Here is a 27769-nt window from a genome sequence, read left to right as displayed (position 1 = left end):
CCGTTTCTTCCTAATAATCCAAGAGAATTCCCAATTTTTTTTGGATATTTTAGGGAAAAATGCATTTTAATAATAGAAAGAATAATAAATAGAATTTAATAAATAGAATTTTAATAAAATAACAGAAGAAATAGCTTTCGAAAACTTTCACGCATACACAGCACAAGTCCTATTCTTCTTATTTAACACCAATTTTATGTCATTATTAGAGTATTTTAAACGACTTTTTGCACATATTATATTTGATGTAAAAATCAGTCAAAAGTCACGATTGTTTTTACTGAAATCCGCGAGGTGTGCCACGTGTAAAATGTATGGGAAAATGAATGGCCAAAAGTACTTACACAGCCGAAAAAAGTAAGCTCTTTTAGCCACATCCGATTTTCATTTAATTTGTTAGAAAATCATATTAATGATGATATCACAATAAAATTAATTAATTAAGAAATGGACATTGAAAAACAGTATCATTAGAAATAGACATATTTCTGGCTAATTTTAGTTAAATTAAGTGCTAACCTTTATTGTTAACGGTATGTGAAGTTTTCAAATGAAATAATTTCCTATCTCGTGAACAAAAAGAGTTTTTCTGAAGTGTCTGCAAATGCTTCAATAGGAAACCCCGGAAATATGATTTTTTTGGAGAGATTTTCTTATTGTCCTTATTGTTTTAGATGGAAAATGAGAAAAGACCAGGAATAAGAACAAATCCTGCACTCAACAAGGTTTTGGAAGCCTTTCGTCGTGGTTTCACTTACACTGTTTTTCTCCAATTAGAAAATTTCCCTTGTCTCCATTTGAATTAATATGTTTCCAATAGAAGTATTTTACACTCGCGTATTTTTCTTGTATTTAAGAAGTTTTCAAATTATATTTAAAGAATTTTCACTAAAGAGTAACATTCTAGAAGAGTCAAGGAGCAAATTTATGTAATTCTCTTCAGAAAAAATATGAACTCAATGTGTTGAATCTTCTGTCAAAGTTAAAGCGTCCGGAAATGGCTGTGAATTAGGACATTTACCCTATAATACAAGAAAATGAGGCGAAAAATCACTTTACACCTTGTTTTCGATTTCTGAATTCCTATTCAAAAGCGCAAACTATGATCATTAAAAAAATATATTAATATATTAATATAGGTTCTTCTAGTATCCTTGCTAAGTTGTTAGAAAAGAGAAAATTTAATGATAATTGTCATTTTGTTATGAAAATCTGTGAAAATTGATTTTGGCCTTTTTTTTGACAATTTTCAGAAAAATTATAGAAAAATTCATTGAAGATATTAATATTTTATATGAGAATTATAATGATCTGATAAAAAATCCATAACCAAAATTTAATAATATATCTTTAAAATTTGAGATATAAGATTTATTTACTTAAATTATTTTCTTAGAATTATTTAAAGCAGACTTTGTTTTGGGATGGTTGGGGGGATGTACTACTTTCACATCTTAGGTGTGATTCTTTTTAAAGTGATTTGTGACCAATTTTACGTTCATTGCTGATGAAAATATATTTTTTACTGACCAAGTTAAATATTGATTGACCCGTAACATGTATTCTATAATAATTCTAATAATCTAATAAGCTTGAAAAATCTTGTTCTTTCCGAAAATGAATTTCTTCTGTGGCTTTTCTAACCTTTAATTTAGTGACATGATTTTACATGACAAATAGAAGAGGAATTGTTGATTAAAAAACAACTGAGAAAGTTGTAGTTATTGAAAATTTCTTAATTGTAAAAGAATTAAGATAAAAAAATCGCAGGGAAGATTAATAAATTGCTTTAGAGTGATATCCACCGACATCGCGGACTTCGGCATTGGAAGTCTTACGCAGTATCCGCTCAGTTTGGCTAAAGGGATTGTATCTGACAGCGCCCCCAAAAATCGCATTCCGTGAATAAACAAGTAAAACTCATCAATTTCGACGAATTTTCCGTGAAAATGGTAATTTGTGCTTTGGAAATTCTCCAAAATTGCTCTTAATCTAATTATAACATCTATCTCTGTGTCCTTTCAGGCGAATTACTCAGAAGATCAGCTGGCAGGTGAGTGAAATGGGGTGATTTGAGGGAATTTCTGTTAGATGACATCACCATAATATTCTCCGTTTGGGTGGCTTCACACGCGAAAAAATGCGTCATTTCCCGCGGAACGACCCACTTAATCGATAGAGTGCCTTTTGGAGTATCCCAAACTAATCAATAGATTGAAATTTAGGATAAATTCTTGTGGGAAATAACCTTTGTGTTGTGAAGCTTTGAACGTCCACGTCCGGGAACTTTTGTCTCGGGGCGATTTTTGTCGTCTGGCCAACACAATGACTCACCCGGACGATACTCTCGTCACTGCACAGCCAATTCATCATTGCAACTGACGATGGGGTCTGAAATAATTGTTGATTTTTTGGGGGGAGACGCGCGAAAGTTGATCTGAGAATGAGCAAATGCAGCTCAAGAGACAAGCAAATCAAGTTTCAGGCCTCTCCAATTGGAGTCCCACATTCCTTATAAGGTCTTACTGCAGTGCGTGATTCTGGCGGACGAATTGGTGACACAATTTGCTAATTGTCTCACTCTCCAGGGCGCTTTGGGGACGTCCTGGGGGCCCAGGAGTGGTCAGGAGAGGCATTTTCTGCTGCAATTGGGTCACTTTGATAGTTCACGGGGAACAATTGGCGGCAGATTGCCACAAAGAGCTGCCCTCGCTAACCATATTTTGCGCTATTTGATCGAAAATTTACTTGCCATAAATGGAAGAACCTCTTCACGAACTCGCGCGTTCAATCGGGCGCGATATTGTATTCCATCAAAAAGAAGAATGAAAATTATATTACACTTTCCGAAGATATTTTTAGAAATTAATTAATAGAGGAAATATTTAAAAGTTGCTGACAGGTAATTTTCTCGAGTGTCAAGATCGAGAATTCAAAGAAAATGAGATATTGCTAATTTTAGAAAGGTGTAAAAAAATCTACTCTATTTTTGCAATTTTTTTTTTGAAATTTTTATATAAACTGCAAAATTAAGAAAAAAAAAGAATTGTAAATATATGAACAAGAAGGATAACTTTAGCCAATCACAATCAAGAAAAATTCAGCCATTTTGAAAATTATCGATTCCCATTGGTTGATATTTTTTTTAGCAAAAATTCCTCCAATTTTAATTTTTTTATGAAAACAAGGGGTTAGTCATTGCGGGAAATTAGAACCAATCTGATCGGGTAACCGGGGTAACCCTCAGAAACATTAACAGAACCCATAGATTTTTTCGTTTGATCGAACCACTTTCATTTCAGTTGGTCTAATTTTATCAAGCCTTAATTTTCGCTTGAAAATAGAGTTATTGAAACAAACTAAGCTGAAGATTTGAATTACATTAAGCTTTAAATATTAAAAATCACCTAGAAAAGTGATTTGTTGCCGAAATACGAAAAATAATACAGTAGACTCTCTCAAATTCGGTTATTTGGGAACGAAATGTCATCCGAATTAAAGAGAAATTTTGGCGTGGAATTGTTTGAAATGCAACGATTTTTTGTGTACTAATATTAAGTTTATAAACTCATGTTTATGGTAAATTGGGTAAATTTCATGACTCCCCCTTAATAATGTAAAATCACATCATAATTGCTTCATTCGAAAACTTAAAAAAAAATTCGATAAACTTTCTTCAAATTTAACTGCTACCCAAATTAAAAAGTAGTCCGATTTTTTTTCGTTTTATGTCTAATACCGTTATGGTTAAAATTCTATTAGAAAAAAAATTAAAGTAAATAAAATATAACTAATAAAATTCCCTATAAATCTCAAAATAGGGTTGATAAAATATATTTTGGTTCTCTATGTACATGTACATATTTTCCTTAAAATTTGTTTCAAAAACCAGAAAAAGCTAGAGGTCCTCAACTTTCTTTTTATAAAGAATTACATCAGTTCAGTGGAATCGAAGCTAAGTCCAAAAGCAGCAGTAAAACGGTTAAACTTATAGACAACGATTTTAAATTATTACACATCATGAGTAAATTAGCCGATTTTGGATTATTTATTTCTGCGGAATTTGTATCCGAATTGCTGTAGATTTTAGATTTTCTCGCCTTCAATTATTTGAAAAAAAAATAGCTCGATATGGATAGGAATACATTTTATTATTCTTGGTTTCGCAGAAAGTCATGCAAAGCTTTTGCTTGAAATAACGCCCTCGATTTTGATAATTTTCTTTCATTCTCATTCTCGATTTGTATTTTGTATGTCAATACTTTTTTTTACAAAAACTTGACAACCAGCCACAATTGGCAAATCAATTGACAAAAACTTTGTCAACAATATTCTCTAGTAGGGTAAGATGGGATAATTTGGAGTTATGTCTAATTTGGAACATTCAGATTTACAAATTTCGCACAACTTTTGATGTTTTCTTTGGTTTCACGAAACTATCAGAAGGTTTCTTGTGTTTTTCGAAGCTTTTCTAACATTTTCGCCTTTCTCGCTTTTTCGGATTTTCGCTCAATGGCCCCTTTCTCAATCGGGTGAAAAATTTGCTCAAATTCGCTGTACAGTAGACTCTCTCTCAATTGGGCATTTTGAGCAAATGTCATCCGAATTATCGAGAGATTTGGGCGTCAAGGTCATTGTAAATTCCACAAAAAGCGCTTAATTATAAATAATCACGATAAAATAAGAGGAACTACTGCGAATTTCAGCAAATTTGCTTCAAAATCAAACGTGAAAATTTCCATCAAAATTTTTCGCCCTATTGAAAAAGAGCCGATTGAGCGAGAGTCTACTGCATTGGGTTTCTAACGGAGTTATCACACTTGCACATTAAAATTTTAATGTGATTCACATTAATTGTCGCATGTGAGCGTCCAAATATGTTATTTGTGTCTTTGAGTCATTAAATATTTGGGGTTTTGCTATTTATTGATAAAGAAGTGGACTTGGCCTGCAAAAATAAGTTTAAATTTACCTAAAGCATGAATATTTTTCACATTAAAAAATTAAAGAGAAAATCGCATTAATTTTTTGCATTAATGCTATAAATCAATTTACATCAAATTTTGCGGGCCAAGTCTACCTTTTTATCAACAAATAGATCAAATTTTGAATATAAAATTATTCAAACACACAAATTACACATTTGGACTCTCACCAGCGACAATTAATGTGAATCAAATTAAAATTTTAATTTGCAAGTGTGATAACATACAGTGCTCGCTTTCTAATCCGGTTGATTGGGAGACAAAATGACAGATGTCCGCTTCGTAATCCGGATAGATTTTTTGAATTTGTTTAACGTCTCGAAAATATAATACAGGTTTTTTTTGTGGAATTAGAATAAAAGTTTTAAAGAAGCTTAAAAAGACATAATTAGAGAATTCTACGCTATTATACTTCATTTATTAAACAAAAACATCACAGGATAATTCATTTTCATTCCTGAACACATATGCATACATGACCTCAAAATGATTTTAAATGTAACCGTCAATAACTCGTCCGGATTGCGGCGATCCGGATTAGAGAGCGGGCACTGTAGTAAAGTTTAGTGAAAACCCAGTGAAATCTTTCCAAATGTATCTCGATTTTAGTTTTTGTCAAGGTTTCTAGGATTTAGATAAACCTTTCAAATGCAATACTCTAAGATTTTTAGAAATGAGTAGCCCCTTAGTAAATGTGACAGGTTCGAGCACTCTGCGAATTCGCCTTCACCATGAATTTATTTGCTTTTGTGCTTTTTCATGTGAACCAAATCCAATCCAAAAATACAATTGCTATTGTAAATAAATGATTGCTGATGCAAAATAATTAAATTTTGTGGCCGAATGAAGAGATTTGCAAACGTTGCAGAAATGGTTGGAAAAATCGAGGGTTCGAGTGAGAATCATGCAGTGCAACTGACCTATTTGCCTTACCGTCGCCGGAGAAGGCAAGTGCAGCTTTTGTTGATCACTTCTCCTTCGCGAAGATGGTGGGCTGAATTTTGCGTGTGGAAAGGGAAGCAAGATCAGGCAGAATCTTACGACGAATCAATTTTATTGAGTTTCTGCGTGCGGGAGTGTCTCAAAGTTAATTTGCCTGATAAGAATTTTCGAGTGTTTGAGTGATAATTATCGCAATTTTTTAAAAATGATGTACATGTACGATCCACCGAACAAAAATAGCTTCTCTTCCGTTGAAGGTTTTTTTTTTGAAAGAGAGATAAAAAGAGATTGAAGTGATTTGGGGGTCTAATTTGGGGTAATGTTTTTTTTTGGGCAGAATTCCTGGAGGCTTTCAATTTGTTTGACAATCGCGGAGACGGGAAGATTCAACTGAATCAGGTGGGGGAGTGTTTGAGGGCACTGGGGCAGAATCCTACGGAGTCTGATGTGAAGAAGTGCACGCATCAGTTGAAGCCGGATGAGAGGATCTCCTTTGAGGTCTTCCTGCCGATCTATCAGGCAATCTCCAAGGCGCGTTCCGTCGATACGGCCGATGATTTCATCGAAGGCCTGAGGCACTTTGACAAGGATGCCTCGGGCTTCATTTCAACGGCTGAACTTCGGCATCTGCTCACCACGTTGGGCGAGAAGCTCACGGATGACGAAGTGGAGCAATTGCTGAGCAATCAGGAAGATTCCCAGGGCAATGTCAACTATGAGGAATTTGTCCGAATGGTCATGAGTGGTTAGAAAAAAGGAAAACATTCTTCCAGCAATTTCCAGATTAGCATTTTCATGCATTTCTTTCCCTCCCTGAATTTTTTCTTTTTTAATAAAATCACAAGTCCCAAAATTTTTCTCCCTCTCACTTCCAAATTCGAAACAAGGACAAGTATTAACTTCTTTATAATTATCAAATTGTGAATATATTGATAATTTTTATCCAATATTTTTTTTTACTTTTATTTCTATTTTTTTTTAATCCTAAATTTTTTATAAATAAAATGGAAGATGTCGATGCGGAAATCAGAAATCCCACTCGAATGCACTTCCCGCACTGAGATTCATGTCGGAAAGGTCCTGCACTAGCTTGAGATTTTCATCACAATGTTGGGAATAATCCACAGCCTGGATGCCGTAATTGGTCAGTTGTTCGCTGAGACTCGTGTGCTTGGTCTGCTTGAAAACGGGATGATTGAAGAGCTGCGAGACATTTGGGCGATCAATTGGTTGTCTGCAAGAGGCAATGAGACTTTCCTATTGATTCGCTTTTTTAAGAATTTCCAGGTTTGTTCTTCTGATACGAATTCCAATTTGAAAGTCGTGTTTTCTTTCAAACCCAAAAAAACCAATTGGAAAATTTTTAAATGGACTTCTATTCCTTTTTTCCCTTATTCAATTCCGTTGAATTTTGAAGTTAGATTGATGTTTTTTAGAATAAGAAGAAGATAAAAAAAACTTAACTTCAATATTCAAAAATTTTCAATTTGTCTCTCAAATGGACAACAGCTTCTGAAGAAATATGCTGAATTCATTTCCTAAATTCAAAAATAATTTTAGGTTATGTAAAGCCTAACCTTAAAAAAATTTCTTGAAGATTTTTTCATAGCTTTGCATGTTTCCCTAATTTTGAATTTATTTACATTCTTTCTAACCTCAAAAACAGAAAATAAATCTACTCTTTTTAAAATGTTTTTAAACTGAAATACCTGATAAATTCTGAAGAAAGAAGATTGGTTTGTTTTTAAATTTTAGAAAAAGTTGTATGTGTCTTTGAAGTTAGAAATTTCCAATTAGATAACATTCTTTTTCACAGCTAACTCATTTACATAACCTCAAATTATTCATTAAACCTAATAACCAATCATTGGATTAAGAAGCCCATGTTTCAGGGTGTTTTGAAAATTTTTCCATTCGAATTCTGAACAACTTTTTGAAGGTTATGTGTACAGCCTGAATCTTCAATTTCCGAGCTTAATCATTATGAAAATTTATAATTATCATAATGGAAATTGTGGTTATGTTAGGCCTAACCTAAAAAAATCGTACTTACAAAAATGAGGTGAAATTCTCTTCATTTCAGAACTGAATCATGTTCAAAAAGGTTTTAAAGGACATAACCTAAATTGAATATGTTTTTGCAACAAAATTTTAATGGTTAAAAGACAAAGATTTTAGATACTTTTACAAAAAGACATAAAATCCTTCGCGATGCTTTCAGAGGTCCAACGATCAAATTCACTTAATTGCAGCTATGCAATATTCTAGGCAAGAATTATTCTTTTGGGGAAAACTCCCGAAAAACAAATCCGGTTGCAAAAGTTAAAACTTTTTCCAAAAACATTATCAGCATCTCTGGATCTTCAAATAAGTAGCCCCATGGCCCCATGGCTTAAGTTCTATAATTTTAAAATAAGTGGATTTTTTAGGAAAATTTTTACTAAGAATGCTTCAGTTTCTGAAAAAAAAACTTACTATACTTAAAAATGGAGAATCTTCATGAACGAAGTTAAATCTCTAGTTTGAAGACCGTCTTAGCTGCGTTCCTGCTAATTTAACGTCTCGAACTCAAAAGGTCTCTCCCTCTCTCTCTTGGAAGACAGTTCTACTTCGTTTATTCTTTATGACTTTCTCTCTCGAAGTATACGCTTAAGTGTTAACTTTACTTTAAAGGATCAAATTTGCGATGAGAAACTCTGAATTTAGAATTCTATCTCTTATAATTTTCGAGATAATCGACTTTAAATTTTAATACTCTTGAAATTTTCTTGATTTTGACCTATTAATCTATTTTCGAAATTTTTCGTTTAATCGCGGGGAAATTCATTACAGAAAGAAAAATCACTTGATTTGGAAATATTTCTGGAGTGGAGAAATGTATTTGCAAATAAGTAAATTTTCTGTAGAAATGCGGAACTGCATCCAATAAAAACAGAAACATTTTTAGAAACATGGAAATTCTCCTTGTAATATAGAATCACTTTTATAAAAACTCAGAAACGCTACTAAAAAATGCAAGTGTCATTAAAAGAATCATGGAAACTTTATAACAAAACGGAAATGCTTACAGAAGAGTAGAGTCGCATTCAGGAGACACAAAAACGTTTCTTAAGTTTCTTGAAAGTTAATCCGGTGTTCGTCGGGTGGGAGAGGAATAGCCCAGAATAAAAATCTTTTCTTCCCACAAAACTGGGACAAAACTTCTTTTCTGGGAAGAAAAGTCTTTTATTCTGGGCTATTCCTCTCCCACCCGACGAACACCGGATTAACTTTCAAGAAGTTATTATACGTCGGTTTTCCTTATTGTTTCTAAATATGAAAAACGTGAAAAACTGTTTCAAGGAACACAAAAATCCGTCTATAAATTAGAAATGCATAGACGAAGCCTTATCTGTGCTCAAATGCATATAAAATACGCTGAAAATTTTTTTATAACATCAAAATGCTTTAAAGAACGCAGAAACCTGCATAAAATATATAGAAACGTATCTGAAAACATCAGAATCGTGTCTAAAAAACTACAGAAATATTTTTAAAGTTGCAGTTTCTGCATTTCACTCGCGCTTCTAAAAACGCGAAAAATTCATACAAGAAACACGGAAGTTTCTGGGTTCTAGAAATACAGAAAAATTTCTAGAAACGCAGAAATGTTTCTAGAAACACATTGAAATGTATTAGAGAAGTTGAAATTATTGAAATTCTTGTAAGAGTGCAGAAACGTACATCAAAATCATAGAAACGCTTCTGAAAGCATAGCAATGTTTTTATAAAACCAGAATCGTGTCTAAAAAACACAGAAACATTTTTAAAAATGGAGTTTCTGCATTTCTGAAACGTTTCTGAAACGTTTCAAGGAACTCAGAAATATTTCTGAAAACGCAAAAAAAAAACATTTTTAACTCTTTCGTCTCTTTTGGGACTCTGAGTACCCAAAGCAGCATATGAATGTTCTGTGAAAAATAATGTTTTTTAATTATTCAGAACTGATAAAAATCCTATTCTTGTGGATGATTACAAACTATAAGGATGTCCATATGTAGTAAGATATTTTTTGTAAGACCTCAATTAATTCCTGAGCTTAGATATTTTTTATTAAAAAATTGTGAAATTGGCTTACAGCATATATGCTGCGGTCCGGAAAGAGTTAAGGAAGATAATATGCTTCTAAAACTGCAGAAACGTGCAACAAAAATACGAAAACGTTTCTGCAAACTTGGAAATATTTTTATAAATTCAGAATCGGATCTAACGAACACAGAAATCTTTTTTAAACACGGTTTGTGTACTTCAAATACGCTTCTAAAAACTGCGAAAACGGATACAAGAAACAAGGAAAAGAGTTTCTCATTTCTAAAAATACAGCAACAGAGTCGCTTCTAGAAACGCAGAAACATTTCAAGAAAACCAAAAATGTTTTTAGAAACACATTTAAAGCCCTCGAAGCATAGAATACGTAGAAGAAACACGAGAATGTTTCTAGAAACTGGAAATTGTTTCTATAAGAACATGAAAGCGCTTTTATAAATTCAAAATCGCGTCCAAGAGGCAATAAAAATTCAGAAATTCATATCAGAAACTCAAAAATGTTACTAGGAAGGAACGCGGAAATAAGTGATTAAAACAATGTTTTTTTTTTATTCTGGACAGGAATGTCACTTTTAAAGGCAATTTTCGACGAAAATAAAAAAAAATGTTTCAAAGTGTCAGAAAACAATGTTTCTAGAAACAAGAATCACGTCACATGTCACTTTTTTCACTTATGAATTGCCCCTCAATTTTTCTTGAAACTTTTAGCACTGCATTTTCTTTTCAAAAAAACTGTAAAAAATTATTTAATTAAAGAAAAAGAAAAAAGGTCCTACCTTTGCATACAGACTTCTGCAAATTTGTGAATGTTGTCCGAGAGTTTCTTCTGGCCGTAGATCTGCCTGGTCTGTGCCATGAAGGTGTCCGACGGATCGAGTCCCTGGACAATCATATCCTCCGTCGGACACGTCGAAAAGTCCAGCAAAGTTGGCTGATTGCCCCGAATCTTCTCCGTCAGCATAAACGTCGTTGGCATATTGGCAAAGGGTTCAATCCCATTGCACAGCTCACAGGTTGTAATGCCTACGCTGTAGATGTCAGATTTCTCCGTGTAGCCCAGCAGATCCTGCTCCAGGAGCTCCGGAGCCAACCAAATGAGCCCCTTTGTGCTGTTTGCGGGCAGATTGTGGAGGCTCCGGACACGTTCTCCATGCGACAGGAGACTCGTGGCCTGGCGGAAGCCAGTGATAACAGCTCTGTCGTGATCCAGGAGAATGTGACTGGCACGGATGGCACGATGGATGAAGCCCTTCTTGTGCAGATACTCCAATCCATGGAGGATATCCTTCAAGATGAGCACGACTATCACCTCCGGGAAGCCTTTGGGGGGACAGGGGGTTATTTATTGACAAACTGGGGAGAGATTGTGTGTACCTGTGACGCAGGAATTGGTCATTGTGTCCCTGCAGGAGCGAAAAGGCATAAAAGGAGCAATCACAAAGACATCAAAATTGTCCACAAAAGCCGTGAAGAAGGACAAAATGTTGGGATGATTGAACTGTCGCATAATCAGTATTTCATCCTGAAACAGAAAACATTCTCAAATTAGTGAAAAATCGGGAGGAAAAGCGTGAAAATCGACAATTTTACCCTGATTGAAATACTCTCTTCCTTTGCTCTGTCCATCCGGAATTTCTTCATGGCCACCAATTGACCGGATGTGTGTTTGGCCAGATACACCGAAGCTATCCCATTGCAGCATGTTGCCAATTCAGCCCGGACTTCGTAATCACTGGGATTGTATCCGAACATTTTGCACAAATTTTCACAATTTATTTGTTTTGATTTTGGTGATTTTTGACAGTTCCTCCAAAAACTCCGCATGGCGGCGCTGCAAGACACAGAGTTGAACTAATAATTTTTGTTTGAGCACACTGAGGGTGCTGCGATCGCTCTAGTGAAATTTGCAGCCAGCGCCAAAGTTGTGATTTTCAGCCGTAGTTGCTTGCGAGCTCAGTGCGAAGTGAAAAAGCTATGAAAAAGCCCCCCAAACGGCATATAAACAGTTAAATCGTTGTTTAATTGAAAAAATTGCAAAAATTGAGAATCAACATGCCTTCAATAATGGATTATAATCTGTAAGTAACTTGATGAAAATTTCCCCTCCATCCTTTCGTCCTTGAAGCCTTTTGTTCGTCATTGTTCCCTTTTCACTCGATTTTGACCGTGAAATACCCTTCCGGGTGGCCTTTGAGGCAGTGGACTGCAACCTCAAAGTGTGCCTTAAGCCTCTCAGGTGGGAAAAGTGCAGGAAAATGTGTGAAAAGTGCGATAAAATAGGGTTTTTGTGAGATTTTTCGCTGCATCCTCCGCGGAGCCATCTTGCAATTTGTCATCATGCGCAAGACAGAGACCGAAGCATCAATTTCTATCTCCATCACCCTCATACTCATTGTTTTGCACATTTGTGCCACATTTTCCTGATAAAGGAAACGCAAAAAACTACTTTTATTTCATAAATTATGCATTTAAGAGTGAAAGAGATGCATAAAATTATGCAAAAATAATGCATTTTGTGCATTTTAATACCTGTGACGTCATTTAGAGGACATTTCCCTCAATGAGGCCGCAAGGGTGCGTTGGTGTGAGGAGAGGAGAAAGTGAAATTTTGTTTACCTTTTCCCGCCCACATTTGAATCCTTATCAGAAATCCCAACGTCTTTTTTTTTATCCTGACCAAATGACCAAATAATCACACCTGCAATGCAAATTTCTTTCTCTCACCTCAATTTGACCCAAACAGCCTGCGTGGAGGTTTTCTCAGTGGGATTAGAGGGGCGCGTGAATGTGTTTTAATTGTTTAGCTAGAAATGGTTCTAAAAATAGCAAAATTGCTGGCATAAACACCAAAGAGCAGAAATATTGAGACTCCGTACACGTTTGTGTAAAAAACGTTTTTATCAATTTCCAATGATAACCGTGCGTCTTCCGCGTGCTTCTGCTGCTCGAGGGAGAAAGTGTCTGGTGCATTCTAATCCAAAATGCCCAGAGAGTGAAAGAGTGGCAAGAACAAACACTAATAATTTTCAGTGGAAATTTCCACTGAAAGTGCAATTCATAGGCTTTTATGGCTTTTAATGCACAAAAGGGATTAAAGAGTGAAGAGTGCCCATTCGGGAAGTTGTCACTAAGCCCATTTTGTAGAGGTACAAAGACTGGAGATTTCTCTCTTCATCTTCTTTTTCATTCGAATTCTCAATCACAATTAACATTTTGCTGGCAAGTTGGATTGAACACAAAGAAGTTTACTTCATCGAATGATTGTTTTTCCATTGACACACATTCATTACTGCGTACAGCAGACGAAACTTCCAGAAAAAGCGTGCAAAAGACGATAAGATTGAGTCTCGAGATAGAGATGATGAAATTGCTAAATCTGTTTACAATTATTGCTCATGCCATTTGTACAAATATCAGTTGTATTCGTTCAGTAATAATTTACATAACTTTGGTTGAATGTAGTACGAAATATGCGTAACAATATCCGGAAACGGTTTCTATTGATAGACCCGAAAATAAAGGACCTTGGTTGAGGGTCCTTTATCTCTTTCGCGTCCTTAGGGTAATGTCATGACTCGGGGAAAAAAGTTTTTTTTGGGTATTTACATTAATTGAAATCTATCTGTTTGTGCACGACATCATAATAGAAGGATGTAAGATTCTTGGCTCATTTTCTCAAGACTCCAGTTAGATTTCAATTAATGTAAATAGCCAAAAAGAAACTTTTTTCCCCGGGTCATATATGACCCTAAAGACGCGAAAGAGTTATCGATCAGAAGAATGTTTATGCAGGTTACAGGTTTACGGGTTACTTACTAAATTACCATTTATTTAGAATAAATTAGGCCTCAAAAGCAATAGAAATATTCACATAAAAACCCTCAAAAATTACGTTTTGTGAGTTCAGTAAATGTTAGCACTGTGTCAGGAATTGAATTGGCTATAAACGAGCTTAATCGCCTTTGAACTTTAGTCGTAGACATAGTAGAGTGAAGTGGGGCATAGAAAGTGAGGTATCTTTGAAATTGGGATTTTTCACCGTGATATAATTTAGGTGCACGAACAGATTGAGAAGCTAAATTACATTATGATATTGCGTAATTCCACATAAACATAGAAGAAAAATTGCAATTTTAAAGGTACCACGCTTCCCCCTAGCTGTGGACATCTTCCTAGGGATGCTAGGTATCAACGCCCTCTGTAAGGTCTTTTCATATTGGAAGCAATTATCGTTAAAAAAATGCTTTTTTGAAGGAAATTGCCTGCAGCGCTGTATGCAGAAAAGTCAATTTTCTGTCAAAAATAGAATTTTTGACGAGAATTATTCTTAATGGTGCCCGTCAAATCATTGCTCTACCTGCCGATTTTACTCGGAGGTTTTTTGAATTCTAACGGTATATTCTAGTACATTTAGAGAAATTCTGTGGATTTTCGGCAGAATTTCTGCCTGAAAATCTGTAGATTTTCTGCAGAAATTCTTCCGAAAACCTGGAGATTCTCGACAGAATTTCTGTATAAGAAATCTGCATAGTCTCCATTGTCTCAACAAAAATATTATTGTTTTATCAAGAAACTGTAGAAGCTACAAACAAAATGGTATGCTCTACTTAACAAGCATTACCGATTAAACATTTTAGATGAGTAAAAAGATTCAAGACAAAAATACTAATTTCTTTAAAATCGCCAATGAAATGATACAAAAACACGAAATTTAGGTCGACACTCTGTTTAAAGTTTTCACTTCACTATTCTCTACTTATAACACGACGTCGCAGAATACTTCATTTTATATAAACACTGTGATATCACTAAGAATCACTCTATTGAATTTTGCACACTTCAGTGAAAAATATTCCATCTTTTCTGACAGAGCTGTCTGGAAAATCTGGAATGTAGAAAAATCTACAGAAAATCGTCAAAATATCTACAGAAATTCGTCAGAGTATGCACCAGGATTCGTCAGAAAATCTGAAAAAATATTCTGACGAATTTTGTCCCAAGCCCAAATAAAATTCGTAAGAATATCTACAGATTTCTCAGCAGATTTTCGGCAGAGGTGTAGATATTTTCTGCAGAAATCTTAAAGATATCTGACGAAATTATTTGACGGGTGTCTACACACTAGAAGCAATTTTCGTCAAAAATTGCTTTTTTTTAAAAAACATTCTGACGTTTCTGCCCACAAGAATTGGGGAAATTTTCTTTAAAAATGCATTTTTAAAGAAATTGCTCCTAGTGTGTAGAGGCATTAACACTAAATCAACCAAGACCCGGTCAAATTGAGCAGTTTAAAATGGGCATAACTTTTAAACGGTACAATGTCACTATCAAACTTTATGAATTTCGGCAGAATGGTGCTTCTTAAGCTGTGGTTACTTTAGCGGTTTTATTCACTGTAGGTAGTTTGTAGTCATCAGGATTTGTCGGATGCGACGTGTAGTAATTGGTACTTCAATATCCTTCCAGTATTTGAGAAGTTTTATAAGTAAAAGTCACCGCTTCGCAATAAATTTGTACCAATTCCATATCAGATAACATGGTATTACCTTTGAAAGTGCAGTATTTCCGTCCTTAGGAGTCCTATTTGTTGAAGAATTGATAAATAATGTTACCCAAACGACTCATCCTCTTCGTAAAAGCTTTTATTTTTACACTAATTCCCCTAGAGACTTTGATTAAGCCGTTTTCATTACATAAAAGCTTATGGCCTCTATCAATCACAAGTTCTAGTTTTCAAATAAAATTTTCCTACTGTTGAAAGGTTCCAATTTGAATAAAAAGATAGATTTGATCATTTTATTGTCAATATAAACCATTTCTTATTAAAGAATGGTTCTAGAAACATTAAAAAATAAAAATACCTATTTGAATTTCGCACTTTTTCATACTACAAAATTGAATTAACGGCCAGTATGCACGCACGGACGACAGTGAGTGCGGGTCACTACGATAAAAATGGATATTGGGTAGACCTCTACTTGACATAATAATACTAAGTTGATCCGACCCACCGACTACCCACATACCTAGTTCAATTTCGAAATACCTATTTGAATTTCGCGCACTGTATCATCTGAAAATTTATTAAATTTTCTTTCTAAGTGCATTAAAATTTCAAAATCGCCAAAAAGTGAGTTGGCTCCTTGTAATTTCCAAGGAGCGATATTAAAGCAAATTCCCTTAGACTCTTGTTTAGGAAAAAGGCTTCAATATCGACATAAATTTCACTAGTGTGTAGAGGCCATATGGTGTCCACACATTATGAGAAATTTCTATCAAAAATGAGCTTCAAAAAGTATCCTTCAAAAAATATCTCTACATATTGGTGAGAATTTTTGGCAAAAATATGAGTTTTTTGAAGAAAATTTGTCTAATGTGTAGGCAATTTCTTTCAAAAATCATGTCCAATTCAAGGTAATTTCCATGAAAAATTTTGGAATAAAGCCCTCTACACATTGGGAGCAATTTTTGACGAAAATTGCTTTTTTGATGGAAATCGTCTGCACTGCTGTAGGTGGAAACACCAAAATTCTGTCAAAAATATAATTTTTAAAGAAAATTGCTTCCAATGTGTAGAAGCCTTAAAATTCAACAGTCATTTTTGACAAAATTTTTGAAAGAAACCATCACAATTCGAGATTATTTTTAATGAAAATTTGTTGTTTCCTGCTGGAAATCCTGAGAAAAGTATTTGTGGAAGTTCCTTAGGAAAGTGTTCCAAAAATGTTAAGGAAGAATGTTTTTTTTTGGAGATGTCGTTCTTGATAGAATCCTATCTAGCTTTGATGGAATATTTCTTCTGATTTTGCTCTAGAAATTGCCGGAAGTTAATCGATCTGTAGGGGAATTCTGTAATTTTCTTGGCATTGTCACGCGTGAGTTCGAAACCTGTCAATGCCATTCGAGCTTTTTTTTGTCATATCATGTGAGATCGAAAATGCAATTCATTGAATTTTTAATGAAATCCCTTTACTTGATGATTTTATGAAAATACAGTACGTCTTGGTTGATTTGTTTAACAAAATTCATTGTTATTTGAATTGCCAGAAACCTCAAATATGTGACTTTTGACAATGCCACGTGAGCTGAAATGGCAATGTCACGTCTACAGAATCGCATTTTCGAAAAACCTCTTCTAAGATTCGAACAAAATTTGTCATATGGCATTGACAGAGCGTTACAGAATTCTCCTCCTGGATTCTGGATATCTTGAGGGTCTTTTGTGAAAATTCACTAGATACTATCCCAAAGGATTTCCATAAACACTTTTCTCACTTTTTCTAGCAGTGAAACAACAACATTTATAAAAAATTAATTGCAAGAGTTAGAAACTTGAGGAATATGTTAATCTGTGAAAAATTTCTGAAGGAAAACAAATCCAGTGGAGACATTTTAACTGCTCGAACTCTAAAGGTGTCTACACATTGAGAACAATTTTCGTTAAAAATTGCTTTTTTGAAGGAAATTGGCTGCAGTGCTGTAGGCAGAAACGTCAAAATTCTGTCAAAAATGCAATTTTTGACAAAAATTGCTCCCAATGTGTAGAGGCCTTAAGGCGTCTACACATTGGGTGCAATTTTTGATGAAAATTGCTCCCAATGTGTAGAGGCCTTAAGGCGTCTACACATTGGGAGCAATTTTCGTCAAAAATTGCGTTTTTGACAGAAATTTGACGTTTCCCCCTACAACGCTGCAGGGAATTTCCTTAAAAAAAGCAATTTTTGACAAAAAATGCTCCCAATGTGTAGAGGCCATAAGAGAGAGCAGTTTTTTTCTTCAAAAATTCTTTCAAAACTAGGATTTTTTCTTTCAATAATTGTTGAAATAATTTTTGACGAAATCAGCTCCAATGTGTACATTAAAACTAATACAATACGATTTTCGTGAATTATCGAGCATAAGTGGCATAAGTTTAAATTTTGCAGATATATTACTAAAGTTATCAAGTTCAGGCACATTTAATTTTTATATGTGTATTATTCTTACCTTTTTGAAGGGAATGGGATAAAACCTTTGTGTTAAGGCCTCTATACATAGAAAGCAATTTTTATCAAAAAATGCTTTTTTGTCAGTATTTTGACATTTCCACCTACAAAAATTACTAAAAAAATTTATTTAGATGCCTTTACTAAAGCAGTAGGGGAAAGTGCTCTCTCTTCGAATGTTCATGCCCTCGAATAATGTGAATTTCTTTTGTTTTTCGTAAGAAATTTACACTAAATTATCACGGAATTATCAACAATTGATGCTAAGCCAACGCATATTTAATAAAAATGTGTAAGTCTCTTAGGAAAACTAAAAGAAAATTCACATTATTCGAAGGCAGAAACGTTCGAAGTGAGAGTACTTTCCCCTACTTTAGCACCACGTTTGTAACAATTTAATAATTTGGCAAACCTTTCGTGATCATAATAAGATATTTAACATTGGATGAACTCTAAGATAGTTCTGACAATTTTTACTGCTCGAACTTCACAGAGAGAGCAGTATATATAATCCATCAATTTTTTCATCTCCTCCCCCCAAAATTTCCACCTTCAACCCCCCGGAGACCACTTTTCACAACTAATCTTTGCGTTTCAGACGGTTTCTGAGAAATGTACTCACGCTGTTTGTCCGTCCGGCTGTCGCCATCTCTAGAGGTCAAACGGTTAGAGATAGCGACTTGGGACCTTCGAGGGACCCCCTATAAGTCGACCCACGGATCGTTAACATGCCCCTCATTTTCCCCACACTCCTCCCCTACCTCTTCAAAACCATGTTTTTTGGGATTGCTCGAATACGCGTCGTAAGATTTTTTTTGCATTTTTGTATATGTTTTAGAGATTACCCAGGCGGTCATTTCGTCCTTAGGCGAAAATACTCTTGAATCATTCCTAATGACGGTTTTTCAAGGTCAAAGGTTGAAAAGACACTAGAGAGCGCATTTATCAGGCAAATGCTATCATATTTGGGCTCGTTAGAAAGGTATTGAAATTTCCGATAAAACTGAACTGGTTCCAATCGGTTCTGCACCGGTAATTAATCGGTTCATAGTCGATAACTAATTTTTATCTGATAATCAATTCTATTACTTTTAAAACAATTTTATAGGATCTTTTGAATGATTTATGCATCGATTCAAATCTGTTGAGAACCGGTAAATGGTAAATGATGCGAAAGTACTTTTGAGATATAGCACCTAAGTCACAAGTTCGAGCATTTCGCAAAGTATGGGACGCTTTGCCACTTTTTTTTTTAAGGAATTGATGCTTATTGTAATGTAATTTAGATTCGCAGGTGAGCTGAATTATATCATGACAAAGTCCAGATCCATTTACGAATAGGAGGAAAAAGTCCATTTTAAAATGTGCCCTAACTATTTGGTTTTATACTTCCACGATTACTTCTTAGATTTTATTTTTCTGCTCATTTACATTGTATTATTACCTTATTTAAATTGGCAATAGAATGAATCATTACAAGCCCAAAAACGTTCATCATTTAACCTTCTACTTTAGTCGAGTATTTGATAAAATGAAAATAATATTTCCTATGAACACATTTTTCATGTTGTTACCAGAAAAGTGTATAAAATCCTTTATTGCTATTTTATCAGCACTGTACGCAACTATTACGATTTAACCTCTGATCTTTTTCTGTTAAAAATACATTTTATGACTAATTGAAATGCCTTCAAATCACGACACAAAGACAAGAACTCCTGATAAGATAAAAGTCGCCTGATAGTGACGTTTCAGTAAGATTTTTTAACATTTTTCTTCAAAAGAAATACAGCTGCTGTATTGGAATTGCTTTTTCTTCTAAAACGTGTTCTTTTTAAATTGTTTGTAATGCATAACATTTTCTGCGGTTTGCATAGAGAAGAAATTACCGGTGCTTCTTTTCTGCATAAACAATTTGCTTCACTCAATGAATTTATTTATAAAAATTTGACTGATGACGTCAATGGGAAGTCGAAGAGATGTTTTAGTTTTCTTCGGTGTTTATCGTATATTTTGGATGTTTAGTTCAAACAAGAACAAGATTTCATTCAGTTAAAAGTTAAGTGGATAATTTTATTTATTTTTTTGAATTTGTGTTTTGGATTACCAAAAGAACTCTTGTCATCAAATTCTTGAGACTTTAATCATCGGATGTTTTTATTTAATTCAGAGAAATTATGCTGAGAGTATCAAATTCTACGAACATAAATATTTACTATTTGATCACAAGAATTTCCTCTTCCACTGAGAAAGAGTCTGCAAAGTGCCTCTGGGTTGTGGCCAAAAACGTCTCAAATTAATCTTGTACGATATGGAAAAATTCAACAAGGCTCTATTGATTACCTTTCTAATGATTTTTCTCCTTAAATTAATTTTCTTGTAACATGCAAGAACTTTAAGGTTCACTTTGGGTTCATTTCATACAGAAGTTCTTGAACTTGAAGATGTTTTTATTTATCTTTCTTGCTTTTTGTTGTGGAGACATAAACATTGAAAATGGCTAAAAGTAATTAATTACACAAAAGAAATGTACGTCAATTTCTCTCTAAATCCCAAAACACTCTCGATTAGATAACACTAAACTTTTATTGCGTTCAAAGTCATGATATACCAAAAAAAAAAGAGGAGACCAAGAAAGAAAAGACACGCCCCATAAGTGAAAGGTGTTTGAGCAATAAAAAAAATTCTATTAATATTTTTGGTCATTTGAGTGCCAAATGTTAATTTTAGGGAGTTTGAAACAATCGCCTCCCAATTGCGCAGAAAATTTCACGAGAATTTTTCCTGCCTGTTATTACTTCTTTTTGGCTTTTTAGTAAAGTTTTGGGGAAAATCACATTGCGTTGAAAGATGTTAGGAAAGAAAAAGTTGGGGAAAAAGCACGAAAATGACGTCAAAAGAATATAAAGAAATTAGAGGTGTAAAAACACTTGGCGCGCAAAGTAAAGGAAGTTAAATTGTTTATGCATTATTTGTCGTGAATCTTTCCTAGCAATTTATCAATCTCGCAAATTATCATCTTCAATATAAATGTTGTGCATTTAATGGGAATTGTTGCATTAATGGGATCATCCAGTCTATAGCGAGGAAAATTTATCCCATTATTTTATCTTGCAGTAAATTTCATTTTACAACCTATTTTTCTTTTTGGCTGAAAAACCGAAAAATTGTGCAATTGGCACAGTTTTTTGCTCATTCTAATGTGATTTCACAATTTATTGTCCTATTTGGCAATGTTTTTAACTTTTTAGACTATTTAGGGAATACTCAAATAGTTATAGAATTTATTTGAATTATGGTTCAAAGTTCAAATATATGGTGCTATAAAATCGAAGATATGTTCATATTTGAAAATTTCGTAATTGAATTTGATATAGTTTTTCAGCTCAATGGAAATCGCAGTAGTTTCTAAAAGATGTCCTCTTGAAGATTATTGTTTGGAAACAATTACTGCCCAATTAACATAATGAAATTTCCTTTTTAACCATAATAGCTAAACTCGAGGTTTGTGTCTCTAATTGTTTATGGTTTCATGGAAAAGAAATCTCACATGTTTTGTGCACTTAAATAGGGCTGAGTATGAGAGTAATTCCCCTATGCACAATAACTTTTATTTAGTAAACATGTTTTTGACATTTCAATGAGATAGAGCGAGATGACTATATTTGGATCTCACTCAATTTCATAGAAAATTTTTCACACACGTTTATAAACAAAAGTTATTGTGCTCTTGATGGCATAATGCCCAACGCACAATAACTTATTTTGTAAACATTTTTTGAGACTTTTTATGAGAGTGAGCAAGATCACTAGATCTAGATCTTACTTACTCTCACTAAAATGTGAAAAACATGTTTACAAAACAAAGATTATTGTAAATTGAGCATAAGAGAGAATGAAATCTAGATCTAGTCATTTTGCTCACCCTCATAAGGAGTTTCAAAAACTTGTTTAGAAAACAAAAGTTTGTGCTTTACGCCCAGCGCACAATAACTTTTGTTTGTAAACATGTTTTCAAAATTTACTGTGACAGAGAGCGAGATGACTACATCCCTGTTTCATTCACTCTTATTGAAATGTCAAAAACATATTTACAAAACAAAAGTTATTGTGCGTTCAGCATTATGCCCAACGCACAATAACTTTTGTCCGTAAACATCTTTTTTTTTAATTTTTTATGAGAGAGCGAGATGACTAGATCTACATTTCATTCACTCTCATAGAAAATTTTGGAAATATGTTTACAAACAAATATTATTGTACACTATGCATTATGCTCAACGCACAACAACTTTTGTAAGAATGTTTTCGGAACTGCCTATAAGAGTTTTTATTTTATTTTATTTATTTATTTAATTCATGTCCCTGTACACAAATAATACATTATGGGGCTGTACATAATATAATTTCTTTGGGCATTAGTTTATAATAGTTCGGCTTGCGTGAGAAGGAGCATAAGGAAAAGAAAACGCAGAAAAAATAAAAGAAAATAGACAATGAGCCATTACAGAATACATACAAACAATTACAGCAGTTCAGAGTGTTCTAGTATATAGTTTTTAGTATAGTAAGTATAGAGTAAGCGAGAGGACTAGATTTAAATCTCTCACTCTCATTGAAATGTCAAAAAACAAGTTTACAAAACAATATTTATTATGCCTTGGATATAATGCTCAGCGTATAATAACTTGTTTGTAAACATGTTTTTAAAATTTCCTATTAGAGTGAGCGAGATAACTAGATCTCTGTTTCATTCACTCACATTGAAAAGTCAAAAACATATTTACACAACAAAATTTGTTGTGCGTTGGTCATTATAAGCAACTTTCAAAACATGTTTACTAAATCAAAAGAGGTTGTGCTTTGGGTATAATGCCCAACGCACAATTAATTTTGTTTTGTAAACGTGTTTTTGACATTACAATGAGAGTGAGTGAGATCTAGATTTAGTCATCTCGCTCACTCTCATAGGAAATTTTGAAAAAAAAATTTTAAAAACAAAAGTTATTGTGCGCTGGGCATATTTTGTGCACACTATGACTTTACGAAAACATGTTTTCGAAACAGCCTATGCGATGAGCGAGATGATTACATCTAGATCTCACTCACTCTGACAGAAATGTCAAATATGTTTATAAAACAAAAGTTATTGTGTGTTGCTAAAAAAATTAACAAAAACTAATAAAAGAGACCGCTAAATAAATTTTATTGCTATGTAAGGCTATTAACGTAGAACAGTAATATTAGTATCAAAAATGAGTTTCAGAAAGTTGTTGGTTGAGATTTTTTACCACATTTTGTTCTTTTGACATTACAAAGCTGCAACTCGTAAATAACATCATAAAGCCACAAATTTATTTTTGATCCACAAATTTTATTGGCTGTGTTCAGTAAAAATCTTTCAAAGAGGACAAAGTCACTCCAAAGTCAAGTTAAACCTGTTCGAAAATCGACTGGAAACTAGAAGTCTGAAAAGTGTCTAAAGGCATTATTCCAAAAAGACAAGAAACTGTTTTAGAATTTTACATGGCCCATAGTATACTCACAGGTATTGACTTTAATAAAAGGATTCTAATGAGCTCAGTTAATTTTGCTCCAAATAAAGCGAAAATCCATTCATATTCACAAATTTTAATTTGTTAATTTCTCAGAAAAATTGAAAGTGTACCTTTTCAACAGCGAATTTTTCATAGATCGACCATATTTTCCAATAAAAAACACAATGAGGTGACTGTTGTTTATTCGTTTTGTTTAACATTTATGTCATATTTCTGGTTAATTTTAGTTAAATTAGGTGCTAGTCTTTATTGTTAACGATACGTGAAGTTTTCAAATGAAATAATTACCTATTTCGTGAACAAAAAGGGTTTTACTGAAGTGTCTGCAAATGCTTCAATAGGAAACCCCGGCAATATGATATTTTTGGAGAGATTTTCTTATTCTTTTTTATGGGAAAGGAGAAAAGACTAGGAATAAGAACAAATCCTGCACTCAAGAGCAACTCAACAACGTTTTGGAAGCCTTTCGTCGCGGTTTCACTTACACTGTTTGTCTCCAATTAGAAACTTTCCCTTGTCTCCATTTGGATTAATATGTTTCCAAAAGAAGCATTTTACGCTCGCGTATTTTTCTTGTATTTAAGAAGTTTTCAAATTATATCTAAAGAATTTTCACTAAACAGTAACATTCTAGAAGAGTCAATGAACAAATTTATGTAATTCTCTTCAGAAAAAAATATGAACTTAATGTGTTGAATCTTCTGTCAAAGTTAAAGCGTCTGGAAATGGTTTTGAATTTAGGACATTTACCTTAGTACAGGGAGTTCCGCTTTCAAAGAAATTCTCGGGACCGAAAAAATGTCCGCGAGTTCATTCCAGTGACACAGAAAAAATGCATACCCACAGGAGAGTTCTTTGGAATAAGTTACGGAAACCCCGTGATGTTATGCAGATAATTTTCATCGTCGAATTCGGTTAAATATCCGAGAATGACTTATCTTTCTCGTGTTTACATTTTTGTTTGTCCAAATGCTTGCAACTCATGCCAGAACATTTTAATCCAGGACCCTTGAAAAAGATTGTGGCGTTTTTATTAAGGACTTGTTTAATTGTTAAGTGTTTTAGTTGTAATGGGATCTTGGTCACAATAAGCCGATAGGCTTCAGACCTATATCAAGGGTAAGGGGGGGATCAAAAACAAAAAAAGAACATTTTAAAATGAATTTTTTTTGCCAATTTTTGATTTGAAATGCTTTAGTAATTTATTAATCAATTTGATCTCTAGTAAGATCAGTAAGCACCAAAAGATCATGCGAAAAACTAATTCGCAGAGAGCTCTATCTCGTGAGTTCGAGCATTCCGCAAAGCTGGAACGCTTTGCCATCTCTGTTTTTTTTAGACAAGATACATCTTAATGCTGCTTGCGATTGTGAAGTGTTTTTATTCCATTTATTTTGATAATGAAAAAAATCACATAGTCCCACACTGCCCCTGTCCCAAACCTCCCCGGTTTCCCCTATTAAGTGCTTTATAGAGAACTGTGAAATATTGGTACAATTTTGCCCGGTATTGTATCTCAATATAACCTCCAAATATTTTTTTTTATATAAATGTGTTTTGGAAATTGTTGAAAACAGTATTTTTACACGTTTTTACACTGGGGTTGTTCTAACGATTTTTCAAAATCAAAAATTAAAAACGTTCTGAAGAGCATACTTCTCAACCGAATCGAAAAAGTTTGGTTTCATTTGAAAGGTCTTCGAATTCTGAACGAAATTGTAGTGGTTGAAACTGGTTTAAAATCGGTTATTAAAGTACAATATTTTTTTTATTAATACTTCTTATATCTGAATTAATTTTTGGAGCTACAAGCTCGAGCATTCAACAAAACTGTCACACTTTGTCACTTTTTCATAAAAATGGACAGAAATTTGGTGATATACCAGATTTGTCTTCGGTCGAAATTTTATGAAAAAAATCTCAGAGAAGATTTTACAGTAAATTTTCCCAAATATTATTCACTTAGAGGGAAGGTGATGTGAAAATTAGCATCTGCCACTGACCGACATTGATGACGTGTTCGCAGTCTTTTAAAATAATGTCTTGCCACAATCATCAGCTCAGAGAATCATATGAAAACATCAGAAGGAATAAAATTTGCGACTTATTTATGCGTGTATGTGTATGTGAGTTAAGTGAATTGATAGACAGAGAAGAAGATATACTGTATTATATTGTTATAATATTGCGAAAAAGAAGGGCAATAAAAGAAGTATATTTATATATAGTCGAATTTATTATTCGTTTTGCAAAATTTGCTGTTTAGTTGAGATGCAAAAAAAGTAACAATATTGACTTTGGGTGGGAGTGAAAGAGATGAGCAGTACGATAAGAATTGACAATATAATTTTAATTAAAACAAAACCTGGATGCGATGAGCTGAGTGAATTTAGTCTTTGATCAACTTCTGACGAGATCAGTTATACTTGACTCTTGCGCCAAATAAGACTGAAGTTTTAGAAGCAGGAAAAAGACTTTAGTTTTTTTTTGTGTTTTGTTAACGAATGTTATTTCAGTGATAAAGTTACTAATTTGTGATTAAATATTCCAGAAAAATTTGTTTAATTGTTTTGTCATCTGTTTAAATTTTTTAAACGGTTCAATATTCTTTCAATTTCTTTTGTTTCTAAATAAAACAAATATTTTACGGTTTTATAAAGTGGTAAAAAATGGCTCTTCCAATGGATACTATTTGTATGATCCGGTGAGAATGTTTTTGTACTTCTAATATCTCTTTTTTGTGTATTATCACGTAAATATTTGTATGTCATATTTGTTATCAGGCTATTTTGATATCTTCACTCGGAAAAAATTGTACCGCAGTCTCATTGTTAATAGAAGAAGATATAGCAAAAAGTCAAATGAAATGACGCAGTTAGAATTTCTTCAAGATCACCAAAAAGATTTTTCTCATCACTTGCGTGGTAAATTACCGGGAAAAAGAGAAAGAGGGAGAGGTAGAGGTTTTTTCGTGAAAAGTGAAAGTGGAAAATGTTTGTTATATAAATTAAATATTTTTCTGACACAATAACACTGTAAAATTTATGTTGATGAGTGGAAAAGAGGATTTTTCTTCTCTGAGATACTCTCTTTTGAAGATAAAAATTCAAAAACTGGCGTGGCAAAGTGTTTTGACTTTGTTGAATGCTTGAAATCGTGACTTAAAGGTTGTACTTTAAAAGCAGTTTCGCATTATTTGTTTGGATTTGTAAAGTTGTTTTTGCAGTCAGCATTTCGCAGAGAACATTAATAATCGGTTTATAATCTGTTCGTAACCGGTTCATAACCGATTGGAACCGATTCTAAATTGTCGGGGATTTAAAGACCTTTCCAATGAACATAAGTTTGATCTAATCGGTCTAGAAATATGCTTCCTAGAGCTGATTAACTTTTGACCTTGGGAAAACGCTATTTGGATTTTTTGAAGGTTAAATATTACGCAATATTAAGTAAACACTGTCCGCCTTTAAGGCCTCTACACACTAGAAGTAATTTCTTTAAAAAATGTCTTTTAAAGAAAATTTCCCCTATCTTTACAAGAAGAAACGTCAAAATTTTTTTAAAAAACGCAATTTTTGATGAAAATTGCTTCTAGTATGTAGACACCGTAAAACGGATGTTCTGGGAAAACCAAATTCAGGACATTGACATTCTGGAAATTTTTCTGGAAATCACTGGAAATTTTACAGAGTTATGACAAATTTTCCACACTTTTGGCAGGATTTTTGCAACTTTTTGTACGAATTTGCCTTGAACCTAGGACAACGTCAGATTTTTTTTTATTAAACATTAAATTGGTTAGGGAAAGTGCAGTGTATTTGAATCCAGATCTCTGACTGCACCGTTATAATTCAAAAAGCGCCAAGTAATGATTCGACGAGCGCACTATATTTTTCGTCAATTACTTTATTTTTACGATAAAATACTTTATTCACATTTTAGTAGAAATTCACTTAACTGGCACGCAAATGTTAGAAGAACACTCAATAGATGGCGCTATCAATTCATAAAATTTATTTTTTAAGCTTTTATGGGCCTTTTCCATTGGGAAAATTTTCAGATTTTTGTAATTCCCAATTCGCATTAAAGCTCGCAAAAAAGCCCAGTTTTGAATACGAACATCTCACAGACATTTGTTTATTTTGGTTTAGCTTCTGGATAAAAATACATGAAAACAATCGAAATCTTCATGAAATCACTGCTAAAGGATATC

The 27769-nt window shown here is 33.6% G+C and overlaps 3 protein-coding genes across 3 annotated transcripts in view; 2 read left to right on the top strand and 1 right to left on the bottom strand.

Annotated features, from left to right (window-relative positions):
* The first annotated feature begins 1802 nt into the window (after positions 1-1802).
* Positions 1803-6874, top strand: LOC129800041 (myosin-2 essential light chain). Its single transcript, XM_055844398.1, has 3 exons — positions 1803-1952; positions 2026-2053; positions 6265-6874. The coding sequence occupies exons 1-3, from the start codon at positions 1950-1952 to the stop codon at positions 6675-6677; spliced, it is 444 nt and encodes a 147-aa protein (XP_055700373.1). The 5' UTR covers positions 1803-1949; the 3' UTR covers positions 6678-6874.
* Positions 6875-12109, bottom strand: LOC129799325 (putative serine/threonine-protein kinase STE20-like). Its single transcript, XM_055843132.1, has 5 exons — positions 11604-12109; positions 11388-11535; positions 10790-11333; positions 7637-7646; positions 6875-7184 (listed from the first exon to the last, which is right to left on the bottom strand). Exons 1-5 carry the CDS (start codon positions 11835-11837, stop codon positions 6954-6956), a joined length of 1167 nt encoding a protein of 388 aa, XP_055699107.1. The 5' UTR covers positions 11838-12109; the 3' UTR covers positions 6875-6953.
* LOC129799324 (ornithine decarboxylase antizyme) overlaps positions 12066-27769 on the top strand; it is a 28169-nt gene continuing 12465 nt past the window's right edge. The window contains exon 1 of the mRNA XM_055843131.1: positions 12066-12091. Within this exon, the coding sequence (XP_055699106.1) occupies positions 12066-12091 (26 nt within the window). The remainder of the gene's footprint in view (positions 12092-27769) is intronic.

This window comes from Phlebotomus papatasi, chromosome 1 (assembly GCF_024763615.1).
Source record: "Phlebotomus papatasi isolate M1 chromosome 1, Ppap_2.1, whole genome shotgun sequence".
NCBI classification, from domain to species: domain Eukaryota; kingdom Metazoa; phylum Arthropoda; class Insecta; order Diptera; family Psychodidae; genus Phlebotomus; species Phlebotomus papatasi.
This window is presented reverse-complemented; position numbering and strand designations above follow the sequence as displayed.